Source organism: Seriola dumerili, unplaced genomic scaffold, assembly GCF_002260705.1.
Source record: "Seriola dumerili isolate Sdu_G_001 unplaced genomic scaffold, Sdu_1.0 BDQW01000025.1, whole genome shotgun sequence".
Taxonomy (NCBI): domain Eukaryota; kingdom Metazoa; phylum Chordata; class Actinopteri; order Carangiformes; family Carangidae; genus Seriola; species Seriola dumerili.
This window is the reverse complement of record NW_019174280.1, coordinates 17,944,763-17,967,639: the sequence shown is the minus strand read 5'-3', so window position 1 is coordinate 17,967,639 and position 22,877 is coordinate 17,944,763. Positions and strand designations below refer to the sequence as shown.

Sequence of the window (22,877 nt, the reverse complement as noted above, 5' to 3'; positions counted from 1 at the left end):
TATCAGGTTATACCTGAGTATAAATACAACTAACCTCCCGCTGAGCTATGTGCTGTCCACAACTTCCGCTGTGGAGAGGAACAGTCAACAGGATTAGTTGATCACAGTTCCACTTCCTGCCCTTCATCCTGCCACAGAGGCAGTCATGGCTGGAGTTTAGAGCTCAGTGCCTCTTCACACTCCACCTCATAATCCTAAAGCAACAGATAGGGGGACAGGGCCTCTGAAACTGATTGTCCTCTCATACCATGGGAGGTGAGGAGAGGTGAGGCGGGCACATAGAGGGATGGGAGATGCATGGATGAGTGGATGAATGGAAGCAGGGAAATGTGTATACTGATAAATCCTCTCTGTCTGTCTCTCTCTATCAGCTATCTACCTGTGCAAGCGGACCATGCAGAATAAGACCAGGCTGGAGCTGGCAGATTATGAGGCGGTGAGTGCTTGACTGTTCCTCTAAGCTATTACTTCTTAGTATCGATCTGTGTGTCACGCTTGGGGCAGAGAAACACAACCTCTTAAAGGTCAGACTCGTGTGTGTCTGGGATGATATGCGATCGAAATTGCATCTCCGGAAGGATCTTCTTTAAAACTGTGGAATGTCTGGAAAATTTAATTGTGTTTAGCCTTAGTATTATTTATTCCTTGGGCAGTTTGGATCATAACATGTCCCCGTGTCTCTACCTGGTCGCTGACAGGAGAACCTAGCCAGGTTGCAGAGAGCCTTTGCCAGGAAGTGGGAGTTTATCTACATGCAGGCTGAGGCCCAGGTCAAGTAAGTATGCTCTGTTACCATGGCAACACATGCAACTACAATGCACGCAGTGATGTCATTCACACCTAGGCTAAAAGATAAACAGTGCAGTATAATCTTATGTTAAAGTGAGAACAATACACACAAAACATTAAGACCCCTGCATGATTTTTGTGCTAACTGCATGCAGATACTTTCTGATGACTGAGTCCTCCTGTGTGTCTCTAACATGGTCACACAGAACAGTATTCTTGTCGTCATATCACCTTATCTACTGTGGCTGAAGTATGTAAAGCAAACATTAAGATGTATATTGGCAGTGGTCATAGAAGAATTAAGACACTTAGGTAAATAATACACATTGTTACATTTATTGTTGAACATTGTTAAATGACCAAACATTATATTGCTAGATTAGTACTGACTGATGTTTTACAAGATCTCTTGTTTTGTATGTAACATTGTGATCTGAAAAGTAGCACATTCATATATTTCCTTCTGAAAGTACCTCAAGACTATACTTTACCACAGTACTTCAGTAAATGTACTTGGTTACTTTCATTTCTGGGAATGTCGCTCTGTCAAGATACTTCCACATAAAGATACTGTAGTGGACGCAGGTTTGTTCCCTTCAGCAACACCAAACAGTCAGTGCTGCACAATGGGATGATGTGCTTGCTGTAGATTTGTCCATTGGTTGCAAGCGGTGCACGCACACACTCAGAAGATGGCGCACAGACAGGAGCAGGGACCGTGCCAAACCCCTTGAGCACGTATTGTTAAAACTGATTGAACGACTTTATCATCTCTAGTCCATCTCTCCCTCTCCTTCTTATCCTTCCATCTCGATTCAACTGCTACATCTAATGCCGACGTCAGAAAAGCCACAAGATATCTCACACTGACTGATCTCATCCGCAGGATCGACAGGAAGAAGGATAAAACTGAGAGGAAGATCCTTGACAGCCAGGAGAGAGCCTTCTGGGATGTCCACAGACCTGTGGTAAGCCTGTGCATGTGAGATTATAGACGCCCACCTCATCTTCCATCCACATTCTGTGTCTCTTCTATCTTTCCACAGCTCTGTTTGGGTTCACTGTAAAGTATTTCAGAGATTCCTAAAATGTGCTTTTGTTTTGTTTTGCTTTTCCAGCCAGGATGTGTAAACACCACAGAGATGGACATCAGAAAATGCAGACGCATGAAGAACCCTCATAGAATTAAGAAGGTAGGAGCTGATGACATTTTTAAGTTGAAGCTACATTTTTAAGTAGTTTTGTAAAACCTTCAGTCACTGGTATCTGTTTCCAAGAATGTTTACATGGAAAAATACTGAAACAGAAATTAAATATTAAAAAAATAGATCACTTTAATATTAGAAATGTTAATAATATAATCACATCAGCACTGTTTCTTAATGAGACTTATTTTCATTTCTCATTTAGTTAAATGTATCCCTTTAATTTGACAACACAATGCACCGTGGCTTCCTTTGCAGTTATTTTCAAGCCTTTTCTGCACTGTAAGAAAAATAATAAGTGCATGCTCTTTCTCTCTATTACTTCTCCTACCTATCCTCTCTCATCACGTTCAAACGGTCCAGTCGGTGTACGGTGTGGCGGAGGAGGGAACACAGTCTCAGAGTCCCATACACACTCCCTCGCACCAGTACAGAAAAGACACCAAGGAGGATGTGGAGAAAGAGGTAAAAAAAAAAAAGAAAAAACTCTCCAAACGTTGTTGTTGAAATTGCCAAAATGGTCAACTTACATTAAGTTCCTTTTTTTTTTTTTTTGCTGTGCACCTCCAGCATTTGATTTCCTTCCAGATAAGATTGGCAGTCTGTACGCTGCATATGCACTTTGTGCTGCCAGGTCAAATTTGACAAGAAATCTAGGCTACAGTATCACTTTTTTTTAGCACAAAGGCCATAAAACAGGAAGATAGCAACATTAGCAATGTCTGAAATTGAAGCTCCCAACCAACTCATAGGTGGTAAACAAACACTGACTCCTGTCATCTCCTGTTCCAGATCTTGTTCCTGAACACCCAGCTCGACCGTCACTGTATGAAGATGTCTAAGGTGGCTGAAAGGTACAGGAAACTCACTTCTCGGCCGCACTGAAAATACTGCACATCCTGAAGAGCATGTCTAATTTTTATCTCATCAATCTGCACATTACGTTAGCTGATAAAGGGACACCGGCTTTCCCATCCTCTCACATCCCGTCTACTGTGTCTGTAGCACAACAGTGGCAGATGGAGGTAGTTTGGTTTTGACTTCTCTATCTGAACCTGTGGTGTTTTTCAGTTTGGCATTTAGAAGCAGACTGTAGGTATGAAAAAAGACAAGTGGTACTGCTGTGTTGTCTGAGGGTGAATTGTTTGCAATTTAGAATAAGGCCACAGGCTGCCGCACGTCACCTCCGCTTGCATGTCCCGGTGTGTTTCTCTCATCCATGTGGAACCTCACTGAAAAACAGGAGAATAACAGCAGCTCCACCTCATCTAATACTACAAAATGGAGTCAAGCATTCCAAGATAAAATGGTTGAAATGAGGCGATAGGATGCAGACGTGCTCCAGGGACATTGAAAAAAAAAAAATCTATATCTATATAATCTATATCTATATATTAGAGTATATGTATCAGTGAGCACTGGAAATCTTATTTTATTGAAAAAATCTGCCCGTGCACTGAGAGCCTTCATAATAGAAAGTGACTTGTTTGAAGGAATCCAGGAAATGAGGCTCTGTAACGTAAAACACGCGAGTGTTATTGCACCATTTGAGAACATTTAAGTTTAAAGACGATATTACAAAATGCCCCAAAACAAGTTAATATACATTAGAAACAATTTTTTTTCACTTTTTTTAAGGTAATAAAAATTATTTTTCAGAATGTAAGTGTGGGCTGGAGAGGGGACAAGTTCAAAAGATTGGATAAGGAATGGGACCAAAAGCTGGTGTTCCTGTCACTCAGAAATTGAACATTATAAGTTTAAAAAATGTTCCATTTAGTGTAGGGCTGTTATGTTCAATTGCATTAAGTCACACAGGTGTTTTTGTTATTTTGTCCCCCGTCCTGTATGAGTTCCCATCCCCTCTCCCCGCCGCGTGGCTGACCCACTTTGGTGTTTGCCTCCCCGACAGTCCCATCCTCTGCTCAGTCAGTCAGGAAAGCCATTAATTTCCCAGCAGAGCAGAAAAACTGTGATTACTACTGGCTGTTCGCTCGCTCTGCCTCCACGACCCTTTAACCTCCTGTCTCCACGCATGGAGCTGAGTTTAATTGGTGCTCCACGGAGCGGAAAGTTTGGGGCATTAACCCAAACCTTGCAAGAGACAACATGACAAACAACATCAGTCATGTCAGGTGCTTCGCAACATTCAAAACATCTAGTGGAGCGGCTCTTCCAGTAAGACGAAACATGTCGTAAATGTGATGATTGAATCACTACAGGTAGAAAATCACTTCCTGCAGAGGTTTGTTAATGCTCGGGTTATTTTTATTTCAGTGCCTGAGTTGGTCTCTGCAGTCTCAACACAGTGTATCATAAAACTCATGTATATATATTTGGGCACTTGCAAAGTCTTGTAGACAATAAAAGAGCTGATATGCACATGGGGAAAGAAGCCTGATGATGTTCACTGTACAGTCGAAGGCTCTCACAGGAGGATGCTTCACTTCCTGTTACATTCTGCTCTGTGGGTTGGAAGCTCTAAACTAACCAAAGTACAAAGCTTTGAAGATAATGAGGAAGTCTTATTTGTTGTCTAAATCTGGTAACATCATTTCTTGAAGCATTTATTTTGCTCATACGTCTATATTGGTTTGGGCTTATTCACTTCTTTCTTGATGCTCTTAAATCTTGAATGTAGCTTAAAAGTGATTAAAGCTTGATTTTATTTTGTGCTCGCAAACACGACTTCCTTGCTATTAAATTTATGCATAATTCAGAAAGCGCTGCACGTGAACACCCAAACAAACTCAGCGCAGTGCAGTTTGTAACGGCCTCTCTTCATGCTGCTGCTCTTCGTGGTGCTGATCCCTCTCTTGTGTTGTGCGCGGCTGTTGCAAACATTGCGCCGATCCGACAGGACTTTACAAGGGGGTTGTTTGTCGTCTCTGTCTGGTCTAATGATGTAAATGTACACTCTGCTCCCTGTGATTTATCCATAGTGTTTGTCTGACCTCCTCTATGTAACTGATTATGAGATTGCTTTAGTTTCTTGGTCGAGCGATCAGTCTGTTTCCATGGCTGTTGGTTTGCAAACATTTGTAACTGGGGTTGTATTTGTTAAACGCTCTGCAGGCCCCGCACAAAGCTTCTGGGTGTCTCTATAGATCCAGATGTGGCAATGGTTACCCCATCACTCTCCTTAATGTGTTTGCACCTAAAAAGCAAAATAGTCTAAGCTCTCAGTCATTATGTTCATATTCTCATATAAGTGCAATGACATGTAAATCAAATGCTCCTGGATTTTATTTGATGTCCTGCCTCAGAGGAAGTGTTGAGCAGATTTGAATTTGAGCAACTTGAAGATGTCATGAAGTGACACGCTCAGTCAGTTTATAACACATTTGCTGTGATAAAAGGTGTTTTTCACAGAGTTTGTTGGGGCTCAAACGTGTCATAGTTGCAGTCCAGATACTCTCTGGAGGATTTCTACAGTGGCTAACATGGTGTGGATCAGAAACCACAGTGTTATAATAGATTCTTGTATTAAAGTGAGAACTACAGCGTTTTCCGAGTGCTGCTGTTGTCGATGGCGTCTGCTTCACTGCGTCTCTCACTTCTTGTTTATCTCAGATTATCAAAGAGAAGAAGGAGGTTCACATCTGAGCTTTGGTGATTTTGATCAGAACAGATGTTCCTGCTTAACTATTTGTTTTTTTCATAATTTACTTCTGAAAACTGTCAAGTCACATTCACAAGTAAACAGAGGAAATATTGATCTCACTGAGCAAATGATCAAAATGTCACTATTAAACCCCAGCTATGCCCTCACCCTCCTCTGTCCCCTCTGTGTGTGTGTGTGTCTGTGTGTGTCAGTCTGATAACCTACACTGAGCAGTACATGGAGTACGACCCGTTTGTGACTGCACCAGAACCGTCCAACCCCTGGACCAATGACGATCCTTCCTTCTGGGACCTGGAGGCCAGGTACAGAACCAGAAACCCACAGCAGTTTCACTTTCACAGCCCGGGAACATTTCAAGTCCATTTTTGTGAATGATTTAACTGGCAGTTCATATACAGGGTTTCTGTGTTTTAACATAACATACATACAGTACAGACATAACCCTGGTTGTATTTTTCATGTGTAATTACTTAACCACTTTCAGTTTCATGTAGAGCTCTCGGACAGAAAAAAAATAAGCTGCTGTTCCGTGTCATTTTGTCATTAATCTTAAAGGTGTTGTCAAGTGAACAGGCGCTTGGGTCAAAATAAAATTTCCTTTCCCTCACTGCAAAATGCTTGAAAGTCTGCTGGGAAAGATTCATTTTTACTTTTTTTTAAACTTTATTTTATTGCTTCTAAAAGTTGTATTTTCTAAAAAAAACAAAAAAAAACAAAAAGAACAAATGAAAAAATCTACTAGTGTGGCAAAACCTTGTCAACCTGTTTTTATTACAAATCAACTTGCTCGAAGAATTTAACAGAAATGAGTGTTCGTATGTTGAACCTACACAGAATAAAGCAGATGGCTGCAATAATAAGAACTGATTTAACAGCACTGGATATTTACAGGTAATTACTTTGAGTGATTGGCCATTTACCGAAGTGGCAAAGGAAATTCACAGTCACTTCAAATCAAATAACCCACCTGAGTTTTTGTATAACAGACAAATGTGAAATTACCGATTGCCCATTGAATTGTTATCCAGAGATATGAAAGTAATGAACTGAAGTATTATCTCTCAGAGAGGGCGCTCGCAGCTCTTAACAAGTTGCACTATGCTCTGAACTCCTGCTTTGTCTGAATTATGCAGGAATTAATAAGACCAGATGTATAATCATTGTGCTTAATGTGTCTTAATAATTCAGCTGAATTGATTAATGGCAGGAGAGGAGGTGAAAATATTCCCCACAGAGAAAAACATTTGGAGGAAAATTGTCATAATGCGCAGCTTTCAAGACACCAACATCAAACCAACATCTGCCCCTTTTCAATGTCTTATTCCCTCCCTGTAATTTAGTCTCAAATCTCTCTCTCGGATGTTTATACTCTCTCTCCATCCTCCTCCCATCTCTTCCAGTAAGGAGCCCAGTCAGCAGAGGGTGAAGAAGTGGGGTTTCTCTCTGGAGGAGGCCCTGAAAGACCCCGCAGGACAGGAGCTCTTCCTCAAGTTCCTGGAGTCAGAGTTCAGCTCAGAAAACCTGCGGTGAGCACGCACGATGCTTCACTAATTATCTCCAACATTGTTATCTGAGAACATAACGCCTCCGGCCACAGCTATCGCCGGCGTGGAGGCGCCGCGTTCTCAGACTGTCTGTCCGACCGTCCCGTTCCCGTGAACACGATATCTCAGGAACACCTTGAGGGGAATTTCTTCATATTGGGCACAAACATTCACTTGGACCCAAGGGTGAACTGATTTAGAATTTGGTGGTCAGAGTTCAAAGGTCAAAGGTCAAGGCCACTATGACCTCACTAAATCAGTTTTAGTCATAACTGAACTTTGCAACTTTGCTGGTTGGTGCAGGCATTCAACCACAAAGTCTTAAGTTTTTTGGCAGTTCATGAAAACTTCAACGTTTGCTGTTGTGAACATGCTGTGCTTCGAAGAGGTAGTTTGTCGTGGCTGTAACTCACGAGGTAGAACGGGTCATCCACTGAAAACAAGGTCGGCGGTTCAATTCACAACTCCTCCAGTCCACATGTCAAACTGTCCTTGGGCAAGATACTGAACCCCAAACTGCCCCTGATGGCTGTTCCCTCAGTGTGTGTGATATATGAAGGTGAGTGAGTGGGTGAATGTGAGTATTTGTATTGTAAAGCACTTTGGGTGGTCTATAACACTAGAAAAGTACAGTCCATTTAACATTTGTGAATAATTAGAAACAAAGTGTTTTTTAAGGGAAAGTTTCCTCTGCATTTTAAGAAAGACACGTGTTCAAAAAACCAGCGACTGTTCTCTGAACGCCACGTTTGCTGACATATGATTCTGTGCTCTTACAGCTGTAATTGCAGCACTGTGCATTTTCACTTGTGGTTCTGTGAGGCGAATAGAACAGTTATTCAAAAGCTTTCACTGCTCTGAAAATAGCCAGAAAAACACTGATTTCTCTTTGGCATCCCTATTATTCCAGCCTACCACTTCAACCCACTTGCACACCACAGACACAGGAGGAACTATTACAAATGAAGGTTTTCCAGTTCCCAGTTGTTTGGAGGGTACCTGAGATGGAAACCTTGAATACACAAAGAAAAGAATGACAATTAAAAAAAAAAAAACAAGAGTAGGAAACATGATGCTGATAAGCTGTATTGATGCAAAGATTATCTTTTCACCTGGAGGTGTAATTACTTTTCTGAGTTTTGAAAAGCAAGATACATATTTAACTGGTTTCTTTAGAAGGATTTTTATCCCAAGTAAGAAATTTACATGCTGGAAATTTTCACAACAAATGCTGAAAAAAGGCTAAACTACTGAAAATGTGAATAAAAAAGATTTATGAAAAGAAAATAGATAGAATGCAGCTTCAGTGATTCCTGTTGGAAAACTGTGTAATAAAAGAGAAGTACAGAGTAAGTTAAACTAAGCTAAGCTAAGCTAACCATCTATTGGCTGTGATTTAATATTTACTATACAGGCATGACATTGGTATCAATCTTCATATGCAACTCTCTGTAAGAAAGTTAATAAGCCTATTTCCCAAAATGTCAAACTGTTCCTTTAAATCTCAAAGCGCAGCTAATATCCACTGGACTGTACTGTGCACCGCTGCCATCCAGTCAATACTATAAACTGCTAGTTTCACATGACTCTGTGTCAGGTTTGGACCTGTAGTCATCCATCCCATCATCCTTTTACCTCCTCCTCATCTTCCAAAAAAAATCAAATCAATCACCGCTCCACTATATGAGATACATCCCCCAAAACAGCACATACACACACTCGCACACATTCAAACACGTCCAGGCCCCCGGCAACCAAAAATAACACACACAGGTAGCAAACAGCAACAGCATGGCTAACCACCTATATCCCATGAATCAACAGTGGAGGGAAGTACCTTGCAGCTGTTAGAGCCTCTCTAAATGTGCAAGTGTGTGTTGTCTTGATTTAATGAGGTCGTTGTTGTTTATTGATCCACAGTATAAATATATTAAATTCATCCTTCATTTAGACGTACAGATTCATGCTGTCAGGACAGAAAGACCTCACAGTCTGTGAGAGAAAACACACACACACACACATACATACATACATGCACACGTATGTGAGGAAGCATACACCTTTATCACTCCTCACCTCTGCTTTCCTTTTCCTTTTAATTGCTTTTGGTTTTATGAGGGAGCTTGTGGGATAGCACTACAGAGACTGAGCGACACTGAGTGCGGAATAGCTAGAGTGAGAGAGACAGCGACGTGGGCCCCAGAGGTGTTTCTCTATATTGCTGAACCAGTCCACAGATCAATATAGATACAAACTAATATTGGAGGCAGTCAGCCAGTGGCTCGCTGCTGCCTCTGGTGCTTAACACAGTTGAAGACCTGCCTCCGTGCAGGACTACAGTCTGAGCATGCCCCAGTGAAATGTCTAAAATGAAAGCCTTAAAATGTTAAACTTGACCAGAGGAAGTCCCTTTTTCACGAGTCACACTTCATGTCTTTGAAGAGTCGCCATTTCTTATACTGCACCTTAACAGCTTCAGACTGAAATGGACTATTTTTAAATGTTTTTCCCCTTTTTGTCTGCTCGCTCAGTCTTTAAAAAATCCAATCACCGTTAAAAAGTTTCACATTTTGTTATTTTAAATCCTGATTTTGCTCTGGAGCTTGCAGTTCTGTTTCTCTTCCTTTCATTTACTGTCTTTCTCTCCTGTGTATTACTTCAAGCAGGAAAGCAAGAATCCTCAAGTGTGTATAATTAGTTGCATTGTTTTAATTTCACTACAGTTTGTTTGCTATAAAAATAAAATGGCAAATGTATAACAATTCATTAATTCTCACATTAAATTTTTTCAAAATTGTATTCCTCTCAAAATGAGTGAAACAACAAGGAATGGACAGTGACAAAATCTCAGTTATGATGAAATTCCAATGGTTTTAGTCATTTTAAAGACACAATCATCAATTTATTTTTAGAAATGGGTTAGGGAAGATTTTGACACTATCTTAGGATAAAAGATCATTAACATCTGTATCCAGTGTGAAAGTGTTCAGTCTCTCGGTCTCTCATCTCTCACCGACAAATAACTTGTGTTCACGTGGACCACATTGTTCGGACACGAGTCAAATCATGACTGTATCTGAAGCGCTTTATGATTTCTACTGTTTCAGGTTCTGGTTGGCGGTGCAGGACCTGAAGAGGATGCCCCAGCAGGAAGTTGCACAGGGGGCAGAGAACATCTGGGCAGAGTTCCTGGCGGAGGGAGCACCCAGCACCATCAACCTGGACTCCCACAGCTACGAACGCACCAGCCAGAACCTGAAAGACCCGGGGCGATACAGCTATGAGGACGCACAGGTGGGGAAAATACAAGACACAGGAGGAAAGAGAGAAGGAAAAGAAATGTATCGCACTGGCTGACTGCCTTGTTTAATAAGTTATATATCTGCAACTGGTATTTATAAATTACATCTAAACAAGACAGCGAGAAAAATAATCAATTTACTTAAATGCCATACAGAATCCCTTATGGCGATTCAAGAGCCAAACCTCCTTATTCACACCTGTCAGCTGAAAGGTTAGCCTGTCTAAGCTAAAGGGAAATTCACTAATACACATAAATAATACACCTGCTGCATTTTAATGTACAGAATCCACCGGCTACAGCTAAAGTGACCCTCTACACACCTACTGGCAGCTGATCACACGGAGAGATGGAATACAAGTTGAATACAATAAAGAGGGTTGTCATCAATAATTTGCATCACAATTCTGACATTATACATTATATTTGTACTAGCTATTGAACTGTCCTCCCCTATTATTTATCCACCCATCCGTCCATCTGTTATCTCATCCTGCAGTGGGTACGGGGGGAGGGGGGGAGGAGGGGGGGGGGGTACACCCGGGACAAGATTGCCACTTATTATTGGGGTCAGATTTTGGTTGGTAATATTATTCAACATAACGGTCGGTAACAGTGTGTAAGGCACAGAAGATGGGAAAGCGCTGGGCATTTTAAAACCTCAGATAAAAGGAAAAGAACATTTATGCATCAGGATTTCCTCTCCACATACAACACGCTCCTAATAAATACTTTTTCTTATTGAGGTCAAAGATTAGTTGGAAATATAATGACAAATCTCCTCTGCTGCAGGGCCTAATCTCAGTGCCAGTCACAACGCTTATATCTCCCTTTTTTAATTTACATCTCTTCAGGTGATCAGTGTCAGCGCTGCCTCCATCCTACACTGCTGCGTTTGTCTTTCTTAACACACTGCACCGGTATCGGCTAATGGGTTTATATTGTGTGGTGATTTCTGGAGAATACGCCTCGCTGGGTGATGGATAAGGTTGGGGGGGGAAGGAGTGCTGGGGTGGGTGGTGTCTATCAAATTTCCTCTCCTGTTACACGCTTAAAAGGGAAGAGTTAAGTAAAGAGTAGATTTCGCCTGTCACTTAGTTGGCAGCGAGCTACAACCATCTTTCTCCCTCTGCGACAGTCTCGTTTAGTTTACTCTGCCTGAGTTTGCAAACTGGTGCATATCATTAGCACAGAAGAGCCATATTCTGTATTAACCCCAACTCCCCCCCCCACCCCTTTTCTTTCTCTTCGTGTCTCTCAATTTCACCCTTTCAATTCAGGACCACATCTACAAACTGATGAAAAGTGACAGCTATACTCGCTTCCTGCGCTCCAACGTGTACCAGGACCTGCTGATGGCAAGGAAGAAAGTATGTGTGTGTGTGTGTGTGTGTTTCTGTTTTGTCATCAACCCATGGGTCAACTTCTGTGACAGTATTTTATATGAACTAAGTGCTAGCATGCAGCAGTGGCAAAGCAGGAACTGAAGGTTACTCGCCAAGGTCACTTGGTAAACAGGCATCAGTGAGACATCTTCAAATGAAGAAAAATGTGGGTGATAGTGGTTTCTTGCCTTGAAGCGGGGACAGGTGAGGTTGGAGCATGCCACTGTATATGATAACGTCACACTTAATTCTGTACAAACTTCATTGTTTTCACATTAGTTAAATTGCTTTGACTTTCAACCATTTTACACTTTAAGTTGAAAAACCACATTATTGCAATTTTTTCAAAGCAGCCACAGCGATTACACAGAGCTGTTATGTGTGGAGAAAAAAAAAAAAGAAAAGATTTTGCCAACGAGCTTGTAAACTGACCGTTAAAAATGAGCAGATTTGTCAAAGACGCATTTGAATACGTTAGTTCTGAACACTCCTCCCTCTCTCTCCCGTTTCCCTTTGACTCCTCAGCCTGAAACGGAGCAGGGCCGACGCACCTCCCTGGAGAAGTTCACTCGCAGTGTGGTGAGTGTCCCGCTGCGTCCGCTTTTCACTCTTAAAACAGCATTCATTAAAGTGAGATGAAATATAACACACATCTGTTTCATGTCCCCAACAAAGAGTAGAAAGAACAATTAGTGACTCAGTTCTTTTTTTCTTTTTTGAAAAAGTACTTGCAAAAGTTTTAATGTAATTTCTGCCTGAGCTCAGTAATTCAAGCATGTCCACTGATACTGCACTTTGGCTCCTTCCCTGAGGGGACATGTTCTTTTTCTTGATATTGGTCTTAGGAAATGATCTGGTGATTAGTTGACTGAGGAGAACAAGTTGTTCATTGCAGTAATTAATGTGTCCAGCTGTGAACAAAGACTTGCTTGCAGACCAATGAAAGCGAGATGCAGGATAAATGAATAAAGGAAGGTTTGACAATGTGAAATTCGAGCTAAATAAGGGGATCAAGGCGCTCCTCTGCTTTACACTGTTGGCTTTGGAGTTTTGGAGTCTGCTCTGTTTATGCTTTGAAACAGTGACAGGTGTTATTTCTTTCACCCAAACACCTGAAGCCTTTGGTGTACACAGACCTGCAGCCATAACAGACCAAACAAGGCGTCTCCCAGTAGACACACTCTGAGCATGAAGGATTAGGATCAATAAATATATGTTATGTAAGTCTCACCAGCTTGTAGTCAACAATGGCATTTCCTTGTCATATCACTGCTTTCTTTGTTCATTTACTGGCTATTATCTGTTAATGTGTGCTAACTGTCCCTCGCTCAGTTTTCCCTCCCACACTGCTCTTTCTAAATCCTCAGGAAAGCCTTTAAGTTGATGGCATTTAAACAGCTGTCACCCTCACCTCCCTCGCTCTCACTGTTTCCCTCCCAGGGCAAGTCACTGACGGGCAAACGACTGACGGGCCTCATGCAGTCATCCTGACAAGGCCTGGATCAAGAGTAGGAGGAACCATACCCAGAAGAGCTGCTTACACCTGGGGCGCAGGCGGAAAAGGACCCTGGGGTGTTCGGGTGTGGCTGCGGGAGGCGGGTGAGGGCGTCAAACGGAGCCCAGACTGCTGGACCGGACCGCCACCACGTTTGAAAACTCCCCTCAGATTAGTTCAAGAGGACCGACAGCATGCAATAAGTCACCAGACCTGACACCAGGACAGTGCTGTCGCAGTGTAGACGATAAACAATTCTTCTCTTCTTAGGAGGTTTCTACTCAAAAGCCTGCGCCTTAGCGGGCTCTGTTGTTTCTCTCTATCTACTATCTACACTCATGTTAATACGGTAGCTGAAGAGGCTCTCACTTTACTTTCAGTGATATAAACATGGAATGCTCGAATGCCTAGACTGATGTCAAAAAGAGACTTAAATTACTGCTGTAGCTAGCTGTTTTATCTCACATCGTTTACTAGGATGATATAAGGGAAAAGGAGGGCTTTACAGTAAACACCTGCACTCTCGAACTGAACTTCTGCTCACTCTTCACATGGATGGCAAGTCTGCTCGCTTTATCGGTGAACCAGGTGGAGAAGTGCACCAACTTCTTAGTAAATGAGCTTTTTGATCAATCTACTCACGCGGGGTGACACAAGATTAACAACCTCTGGGTGTCCAGTGTTGGTGTAGTTTGTTTCAATGTGTGTTCACACTTCATATAATAATCATATAAACTAATGTATGTTTTTATGCTTATTACAGACTGATTAAACCTACAGATGAAAGCTTGTATATTTTCTCCTGTAAGCACCTTGAGCCGCCTCGACCCGCTCTGGTACAGTAGATCTTTCCTGGAACACAGGTAAAAAAAAATATGTTTTTTTGTTTGTTTGTTGTTTTTTTTTTAACTATATTGTTTTCAATCACGCTGAAAAGATGAATAGTGCCATCAGCACAAACTGTAGAAGTCATCACCAGAAAATCGAAACAAGTGTCACTGCACTGCATTTCTTAGATTCTCTCACATGCTGTAAGAAAAAACACAATTACCACTGCCTCTGTAAGCACATTGTCTATTTATAGCAAAGCATTTCTCAAAGCCTTGTAAAAAAAAAAAAAAAAGTGCACCAGACAGACAGACTTGTGATCTTGTCACTAAAAGGTACGGACAGGCTGATAATTTTACCAAAAATGAATGTTTTACTTTAAAGTGAGTTGATGTAACATTAGGCTTTCTTCTATCTTCTAAACATTCCACTTCAGGCAGCCACAATGAGGTTTAGTGGGCTGACCTCCTAACCATTCTTCACCTTTATGTAAAGAGGACTATGATAATAAAAGAGGAATGCACAATAAAGAGAGGGACTTGGCCCATTATTTCATTTGTGTCCATTTAATTTCTCCAGGAGCTGCAAAGAAATTCACCTTTTACATCACACCAAATGGATAAATGTCATGTTTCCTGGGGTAATGGGACCAAACACCAGCTGCACGTTGAATGCAGTTCCAACAATCAGGTACAGCTTTGCTCTTTGTAGTCACATACTGCCCTCTAGTGCATTTGGAATGAAAATGCTGGTAAATGTCTCGAGAACGACCTTCTCGTGTTAATTATTAAAGATTATACAGAAGAAAAGTCAAACTAAAGCAGGATAACAGTTATATATAATAATCAAATGAATACTGGTAATACTCTAATATCTATCAATCTAATATTTAAGTCACCCAGATCCCAAAAAGTAATTGAATGAAGTCAATTGTGGTCAACTTCAGTTACTGATGCTGTGAACATCAACTGGAAACTCTTTTAGGGACTCCAGCAGTGGACAGTTGTAATCTGATTATTCACAGAAGGGGGAATCAGTCTCTCTGTCATGGTGGTTGAGCTGATAGAAGCTGTGAACGCTGTCGCAGCAGCACCACCACCTAGAGGAACTGTGAGGCGTCTGTTCAGTCTTTATCTTATCAATTATAAGTCATATCATATTAATCTTATCATACAAATATCAATATTTATTCCAAATTGTCATAAAAGTCTATCCTCATGGTTCAGTTTGGGATCTCTGCAGTTTAAAAAAAAAAGGACAGGACAATCTGTGTGATGCTATCAAGAATATATTTCAGAAACAGCTGCTTATGTATTTTCAGCCACACCATGCAGAATTAGCCATTAAGTGTCCAACAGAAACCTTGTACCTTCAACTTGCCACCTTAACATTACTGAACAGAAATACAAGCTCCAGCTTGTGTGGAAATTTCTCATTATAATCAATCAAATCTACTGACAATAAATTGTGGAATGTTGAAGAAAACTTGAACCTATAGAAATTGAAATTGCTCTCATTATCTACTCACCGTCATGTCAGTGTAGCATACAGCTATTACCTGGCGTAGTTTTTCCCCATCATTGGATAATTCAGTATGTTCTACATATAATTACTTAGGTAACTGAGTAATAAAATAAATACTGGACATGTGGACCACAGCTCTTCTGGCTTTAGAGCTGCTGGATGTGTAAACCTTGATCACTGTGGAAAATAAGACCAACTTCATATATGGTTTTCTTGACATGAAGGTGAGAAGGTAATGACTGCACAATTTCTGTGTTAACTATCTAAAAAAGGGAACAAGGTTTATGAAGGACAAATGTAGAAAAATCACACAAAGATATAGATTGAAAATGTTCACTTGTCTCCAGAGAAACTTGTGTAACAGGGATGGAAATATAAATGTATGACTCCACATACCCTGTTCTACCTCTTCAAGAGGGACTTCACTGAAAAACAATGTTAATGTTCACATAATCACACATTTCCCAGAATAAAATTATTTAATACTGTTAGAACCTGCAACCACAGCACAGGCCTTAATACTATTATCCGCCTTCACTTGAAGACAGTAAACAAACTGTAAAACATTTTAAAACGCTGCGAGACCTCAGTTTGTAGCCATTATAGATTTATTGACCAGAGTCTTACACTGTACAAAAAAATACAGGGTCTCATACTGAACGTGTGTGGGGATGAATTTTATGCAGAATAATGTTTTATTGTCTTGCTCTTTGAAAGCCGTACTGGGCAGTGTTGCATGTTGGTAGCTTAAAAACAGCAGCAAGATGTAGATGTTTGAAATTCAAATCAATTTTTATTTATATAGCACCGAATCATGAGAGAAGTTATCTCAAAGCACTCTTCAAATAGAGCAGGTCTAGAGCGTACTCTTTCTAAAATAAATTCCTATGCGTCTTTGTCAGCTTGCAGTAAAATATAAAGACATTTCAAAAATCTGCCTCATACCCACTGTAGACCCAAAGATATGTAAAAACATCTTCTGACATTACTACTGCTTACTGGGCTTCCATAGGAATGCACACATTTCACCATTTGTATTGATAAAAGGGAGATAGGATGGGATTATTTTTGGATAAAAATCTGCCTGTTGCAGCTTCAAAGACCAAAGATGTTGCCAAAATGCTGCACACTCTGGACTTTATAGCCCTGTGTAGCTCCTTGGAGAAGTATTAGGGAGAAACAACAAAGGAGGAGGCTGTGTGGTACCAGTTAGGCGGCTACAGCAGGACAGGAGAGAGGCTGGACTCCTTTGATCTCCAGAGCCTTGTTGAACTGCACGTCCATGGTCTTAGAAGCCTTGGTGATCTTCAGGTTCCTCATACAACCTCTAAAGGAAGTGCTGGTAGAGAGAGCTGCCTGTCGAACTCCACCTGAAAGTAAGAGATACAAATGTCTTACAGCACAGTGTGTCTCTGTATGAGCAGTAATATACAAAATGTGGCTGCTCCCCTGGATAGTTTTCGATGTGTATTTTTTTGATTTTATTACACTAACAGATTACAATTCTCACATATGAATGGATGTAGAATTAATTTTACGCTTGTATAAGTATTGTTTCAAGGACGTGCGTTAGAAGGAGGTCATACTGGGATATCCTCCGACGTAAATGGGGTCGTTGGTGTCGCAGGTGTTGGAGCGTGCGTTTGGACTCTCTGCTTGGCTCTGCTTGCCGTCCACCACCAGCTCCAACCTGTGGCGAAGTTTGTTGGCAGTGATGGAGTGCCACTGGCCATCGCAGAAGCCCTCTCCCTCAGGCGTGTGTTCTGCTGTGATTCGTCCAGCTCCGTTGTCAACATGGAAGAACAGCTACAGGGAGGAGAGGGAACATGGAAACGGAAAAATTGTTTATATACAGTTAATAGTTAGATGAGGAGATCGATACCACTTTTGCATCTTTCCGTTAAAATGACAGAGCCATGCTAGCTGCTTCCCTGTTCCCGCTCTATGCTTAGATACATGTTCATTTGTGAGCTCATCACTATACTGAGCTAACCAGCTGCTGGCTGTAGCTTCATGGTTCAAGTGACGAACATAAGTGGTATTGATCTTCTCATCTAACTCTACACCACAAAGAAAATGTCAAACTATTCCTTCAAACGTTATTTTGTACCGTGCCCTGGACGATCTCTAGTCCGAGTCCATCGCTGGCTTGGTTACTGACGGCCAAAAGCACTCCATTGGTTTTGCTGGTTCTGAACTCTAATGCGATCGACACATCTAGACCCACTCTGTAGGAAGAGACTAGATAAAGAAGGAAAGATGCAGAGAGATTATATTCACCTTCATAACAAGATGGTTGAACCAGAACCAGATGGTTCAAATGGTAGTGATACCGACAACAGGCTGACAACGTTTCACACATGATGTTTAGATCACACAGAAAATCGACAGCATGCAGGAGCCCTGCCAATGTGTTATCTCACCTGCTTTCAGGAAACCAGTGCCGTCAAAAAAGGTGCCCGTCTCAGTGGCAACAAAGCATCTTCCTACCATGTGACTGGAAGTGGGTGTGGCCATGTCCAGTTTAAAGTCTTCAATGACAGCCTCAGGGCGACCTAGGAAAAGACAGGAAGAACAGTGAGGAGAGGGGTAAAAAAATCAACTTAACAACTCTAACTATAGTATTGACAGTATCATCAACTGTATGTACTGTGAAAAAAGTACCATTAAAAAACATTACCTGTAGCGGCTGCCTTAGTACTCACAGGACCTCCCACCATCTTCAGGTTACGAATGCATCCATTGATACTATAGAGAATCTAGCAACAGGGAAGGGGCAGGGCGTGGTTGTGTCAGTATGTTCTGCATGTACATGAGTCTTTTCACACAAGTGAAAAAGGTCAAACTCAAAGTGTAACTGCAAACCATGTTGACTGATGTCATACATTCAGGAAATGGACCACAATCCCAGCAGTGGACTAACATAGGACTAATAAGCCAGTCTTAGTTGATTGTTGCAGTAAACTGAACTACAAAAAGGAAATAAAGCATCCTATATTGAAATGCAAAAACTTGCTTCCAAAAATATTTTCATTTGCTGTGTGTGTGTGCGTGTGTGTGTTTTCTTACTGGTCCTATCCTCTTAGTAGTATAGTTTTGTGGGAAACCACCGACATAAAGCCTTCCCACCACGTCCAACAGGTCAGCCTGGTAAGAAGAGATCATTTATTAACGCAACTAAAAATCATCCTTTAAAAACTCTATGACGCCCATTCCATTGCATGGTTTGTTGACAATGAACTGCACTGCACACGACTTATAACTGCTTTCATATGGGTATAAAAAGACAAACTGAATGTACCTTCTTCGGACTGGTCATCTGTTTATTGTATCGTCCATCAACCGAAAGAAGACCTCTCTGCTTGTTACGGCTCACACGGATCTGAGAAGAGGAGAAAGAATGAAAGGAGAGTAAGATAGAGAACATAACATTTTTGGATGGATATTGAGCAGAAAGAAGACAAACATCAGGAGCAATAAAGAGAGAAGTACAGTCTTCTCACAACCAGCAGAGATTATGTCATCGTGGATTTAAAGAAAGACAAATGTTGGGCTGTGCTCGACGGGGGCCCCATGGGTCAAGGCCCGGCCACCAGACACTTGCTGACGAGCTCCCCTCCCAGATCTGGCTCCGGGAGGGCGCCCCAGTCTCTCTGGTCCGGGTGAGGTGACACCTCTTAGTCCAACCCCTCCCCTGAGATCAATTTGCCTTGGAAGACCCCTCCACCAGTTCCAAGAAATTTCTCTCCTTTACGCAATACATAATAAAGACAATGTATATTTTGAAAAAAAAAAAGAAAAAGGTATTATATAGTGAATAAATATATTACAGACTAGGTGGAGTGTCGAGTGAGCATGTAAATGACTGACTGAAGAGCTTTACTGCCTTTGAATGGTTCTAGTTTTCTCATTACCAGTCTCATTCTTTATTTTCCTATCTATTGCGTGTGTGTGCATCTGTTGATCTGTGTGGCAAGCTGCTGGATGCAACTGCTCTCACAGGGATAAATAAAGTTGTACTGAATATTCAATTGAATTAAATTACCTTGTGCCAGTTTCCATCATTGATGGAGAAGGGAACGCAGCCAGATATGTTCCCATGACCAAGATCATAACCCAGACAGACTTGTCCATCCTTGATCTGCAGGAAGAGACGAGGTTTTAATTTACATTTTTCAAGCTCTCCTTACTAGAATAGTTATGCAGCAAGTTCTGCAGAATGAAAGATTTAATGCTTTATGGCAAATACACAAGAAGAGGGAGCTGCTCCTTCCAATGTAAACACAACCGCTTCCATCCGTTGCAGCAGGTTGTTGTGCATCATAGACTAACTATGAGAGCTTTGGGAAAAACAGAGGGTCAACAGAAACATATGGAATGACAGAACAGTGGATGGATACCTGTATGGATACAAAGTCAGCATGGTTGATTCTCGCCATGTAGAGAACAAGCCCAGACTCCTCCCTCGTCCTCAGCTCAAACTCCAATATAAGCCTGAGAGACACACATACACACAAGTAAACAATGTAATGTAGACACAGTGAATCAGTTATATTTGTATTCAGCCCCATATAGCACGCAATATCATAGTAAGTGGCACAGAAGATGAATTACAGTTTTAAGTGAGTCAGACATGCATTTTGGTATTTGATCATGTTTTCCAGCGCTGACAGAGGCTCCGAATAATGAAAGATAGATTTTGATTTGGACAGCCGGCTGCCCCACTGCTTACAGAGAATGTAAATAAATGTAACAGGTCTGAGCCCCAACACAGCCAAAGTCTTTGGGCAACATGCTGATCCCTTTTCCTCTCATCCATTAATAAAACTATTAGATCAATACAGTACCTGAAATGTACACAAATCATAGACTTTATGAGTGAATATCTGTTTGGAACTTATTTTGTTCTTTTTGTTGCTGTCAGTTTGTGGGAGACAAAGGTTGTTTTCAGGGTTGGTCCAGTCAACAACATTTATTATATATTATATACTATTTCAACACATTCTGACTTTTTCAGTAGAAGATATTTCCCTCGATTTTGACCTGCTACACACTTGTGTTGGTAAAAAAAATCGTATCCTGTCCAAGCTATCACTCACTCACTCCTGTTCTGCTTTATTTATTTAGAAGTGGGCTCCGTGGTGTGGGATCTAAGCAAAAACCTAACAAGATGCACACTAACACACCCACACATGGGTCACAGTAGGTTGTACATTTACTTCAGTGCTTTTACTTTACCTGAATACTTACATGTCATGCTACTTTGTACTTTCATTGCGTTTATTTCACAGCTACCACTGGTTATTTTAAATACAAAATTAAGACAGTCTAATAAAATATGATGCGTTATAACAGATTAAACTACCCAACAGTAGAAAAAGTGCAGTAAAATGCTACTTACCCATTAATGAATGAATAATAATAATGTAATAGTATAATATGGTACTATAACACTCAGGGGCCATTTTTCAGAATTGTGAGTACTTGGTCACATTTTTTTTTGACAATTCTTAATTGTTACTTGTTATTTTCATTCTGCAGATATTTTTACCTCCCCCTTGTCTGTGGCAGGTGCTATATGACTTGTATATCACCTTAAAACACAAAGAAATCTGAAATATAACTCGCAATCGCAGCACCGGAGGGAAGTAAAACTATTTAAAACAATACACACATATATATATATATTACCTCTATATTTACCTCTCTCTCACTTTGGTGTCATCAAAGGCAAAGCTCATGTGGCTGTTCCTGGTGAGTCCGAACTGATAGGCCTTCTCGAGCGCTGTCGGGGCCACAGCTGATGCACACGAATCCTAAAGATTGGACATAACATGTCAGTTACTCTGACAGGGTTTCACCACATTGCTCCTATTGCTTCTTGTCAACAGGAACCTTAACACCAGGGCGAAGCACACGTCAATCAAACTAATAGGGTTTCTGCTTCTGATCTGCAGGGACCTGAAAGGATGGCTGGTCACAAAGGGTCATCAAATAGTCCTTTATATAAAATAGCTGAATGAAGAGTTACAATAATAATAATATATGTTTCACTATACAATATACTAACATTTTAGCTGTTAAACTTTTGAAATCCTCGTTACTGAACTTCATGGGGTGCAGATTAGCATGCTGAATATTTCAGATGGTCCCAACTAGTTACAGCATATGGCATGTTAAAATTGGTTTGGCTGTGACCATCTTTCATCACTGTTTTTGATGTTCTCTATCACCTCCAATCAGTTACTGCCAAGATGGATTTTGCTGACACTATTTTCAAATCATCAAACCTTCCCTAATTTTGATTCTCATAAATCTTGCCCATATTTTTGTTTCATCTGAACCAAACATCAGCGACGACAGTTCGATTCCTGTTTGATTTGGGCTTCATGTTCAGCAGGGTAAACAGAGTCAGTAGTTGGTCATGAATATTACTGTGCCTGTCTCTTCTGAGCGCAGTTCAGCCACTGACCACAAGGTGTCAGTGTTGTAATGCATGTAGACCCATCTTACTATGACTTTTTATTCCCTTTTTTCTACAGTTTTCTTGCTTCTCTCTTCCGCTCTTCTCTGCTTTACTCCTCTTCTTCTCCTCCTCCTCCTTCCTTTGTTTCTCTCACGTCATGTTGTCCACCTGTCCTCCCATCTGCTACTACTTTCTTTTCCTCACTTCCTCATATTCTACCCTCTTCCCTTGTCCAACCTGGTCTATCTCTAATATTAACTCCTCTTCCTTCATCATCTTCTCTCCTCTATCTCCCTTCCTACTCCCAGCAGCTCAGCTTTTCATTGCTGTCCTTTACTGTCCTCTCGTTGGTACTCTCAAATCCTGCCTCCTCTCCCCCCTCGTCTTGTCCTCTTCTATCGTCTGTTTTTTCTGTCTCTTCTCCTTTCCTCTACTCCATTCTGCTCTACTCGTTTTCTCTCTGCCTTTTTCTTCTTCTCTTCATTTTTAATCACTCGTGCTTCTCTTCTCTTCCCTTTTTCAAAGTCTTTAATTCTCCTGTCCTTTCATCTAATACTTTCTTTTCCTCTCCCCCTTTCCTTTCTTCACTCTCCTGCTGCCTCCCTCTACTGTCATATCTCACTCGTCTTTCAGTCTTGTTTACCTCTCCTGTTTTGTCTCCTGCTGTATCCCCTCACTCCTCCACTCCCATTTCGTTCACTTTCTTCTCCTGTTC

The 22,877-nt window shown here is 41.2% G+C and overlaps 2 protein-coding genes across 2 annotated transcripts in view; one reads left to right on the top strand and one right to left on the bottom strand.

The window, feature by feature from the left end:
• Positions 1-13,340, top strand: part of LOC111237046 (regulator of G-protein signaling 6-like) — a 75,824-nt gene extending 62,484 nt beyond the window's left edge. Inside the window, exons 6-17 of the mRNA XM_022766006.1 lie at positions 372-436; positions 699-775; positions 1,676-1,757; positions 1,908-1,982; positions 2,358-2,459; positions 2,787-2,848; positions 5,811-5,921; positions 7,020-7,145; positions 10,271-10,457; positions 11,745-11,834; positions 12,375-12,428; positions 13,290-13,340. Of these exons, the coding sequence (XP_022621727.1) occupies positions 372-436; positions 699-775; positions 1,676-1,757; positions 1,908-1,982; positions 2,358-2,459; positions 2,787-2,848; positions 5,811-5,921; positions 7,020-7,145; positions 10,271-10,457; positions 11,745-11,834; positions 12,375-12,428; positions 13,290-13,340 (1,082 nt within the window). The remainder of the gene's footprint in view (positions 1-371; positions 437-698; positions 776-1,675; positions 1,758-1,907; positions 1,983-2,357; positions 2,460-2,786; positions 2,849-5,810; positions 5,922-7,019; positions 7,146-10,270; positions 10,458-11,744; positions 11,835-12,374; positions 12,429-13,289) is intronic.
• A 1,407-nt stretch (positions 13,341-14,747) lies between these two features.
• The window catches only part of lama2 (laminin subunit alpha 2), a 196,910-nt gene continuing 188,780 nt past the window's right edge, over positions 14,748-22,877 (bottom strand). Inside the window, exons 65-74 of the mRNA XM_022765994.1 lie at positions 21,400-21,512; positions 20,097-20,190; positions 19,742-19,837; positions 18,998-19,078; positions 18,766-18,843; positions 18,377-18,455; positions 18,120-18,251; positions 17,807-17,937; positions 17,283-17,502; positions 14,748-17,066 (exon numbers count right to left, since the gene is read on the bottom strand). Of these exons, the coding sequence (XP_022621715.1) occupies positions 16,906-17,066; positions 17,283-17,502; positions 17,807-17,937; positions 18,120-18,251; positions 18,377-18,455; positions 18,766-18,843; positions 18,998-19,078; positions 19,742-19,837; positions 20,097-20,190; positions 21,400-21,512 (1,185 nt within the window). The 3' untranslated portion in view covers positions 14,748-16,905. The remainder of the gene's footprint in view (positions 17,067-17,282; positions 17,503-17,806; positions 17,938-18,119; positions 18,252-18,376; positions 18,456-18,765; positions 18,844-18,997; positions 19,079-19,741; positions 19,838-20,096; positions 20,191-21,399; positions 21,513-22,877) is intronic.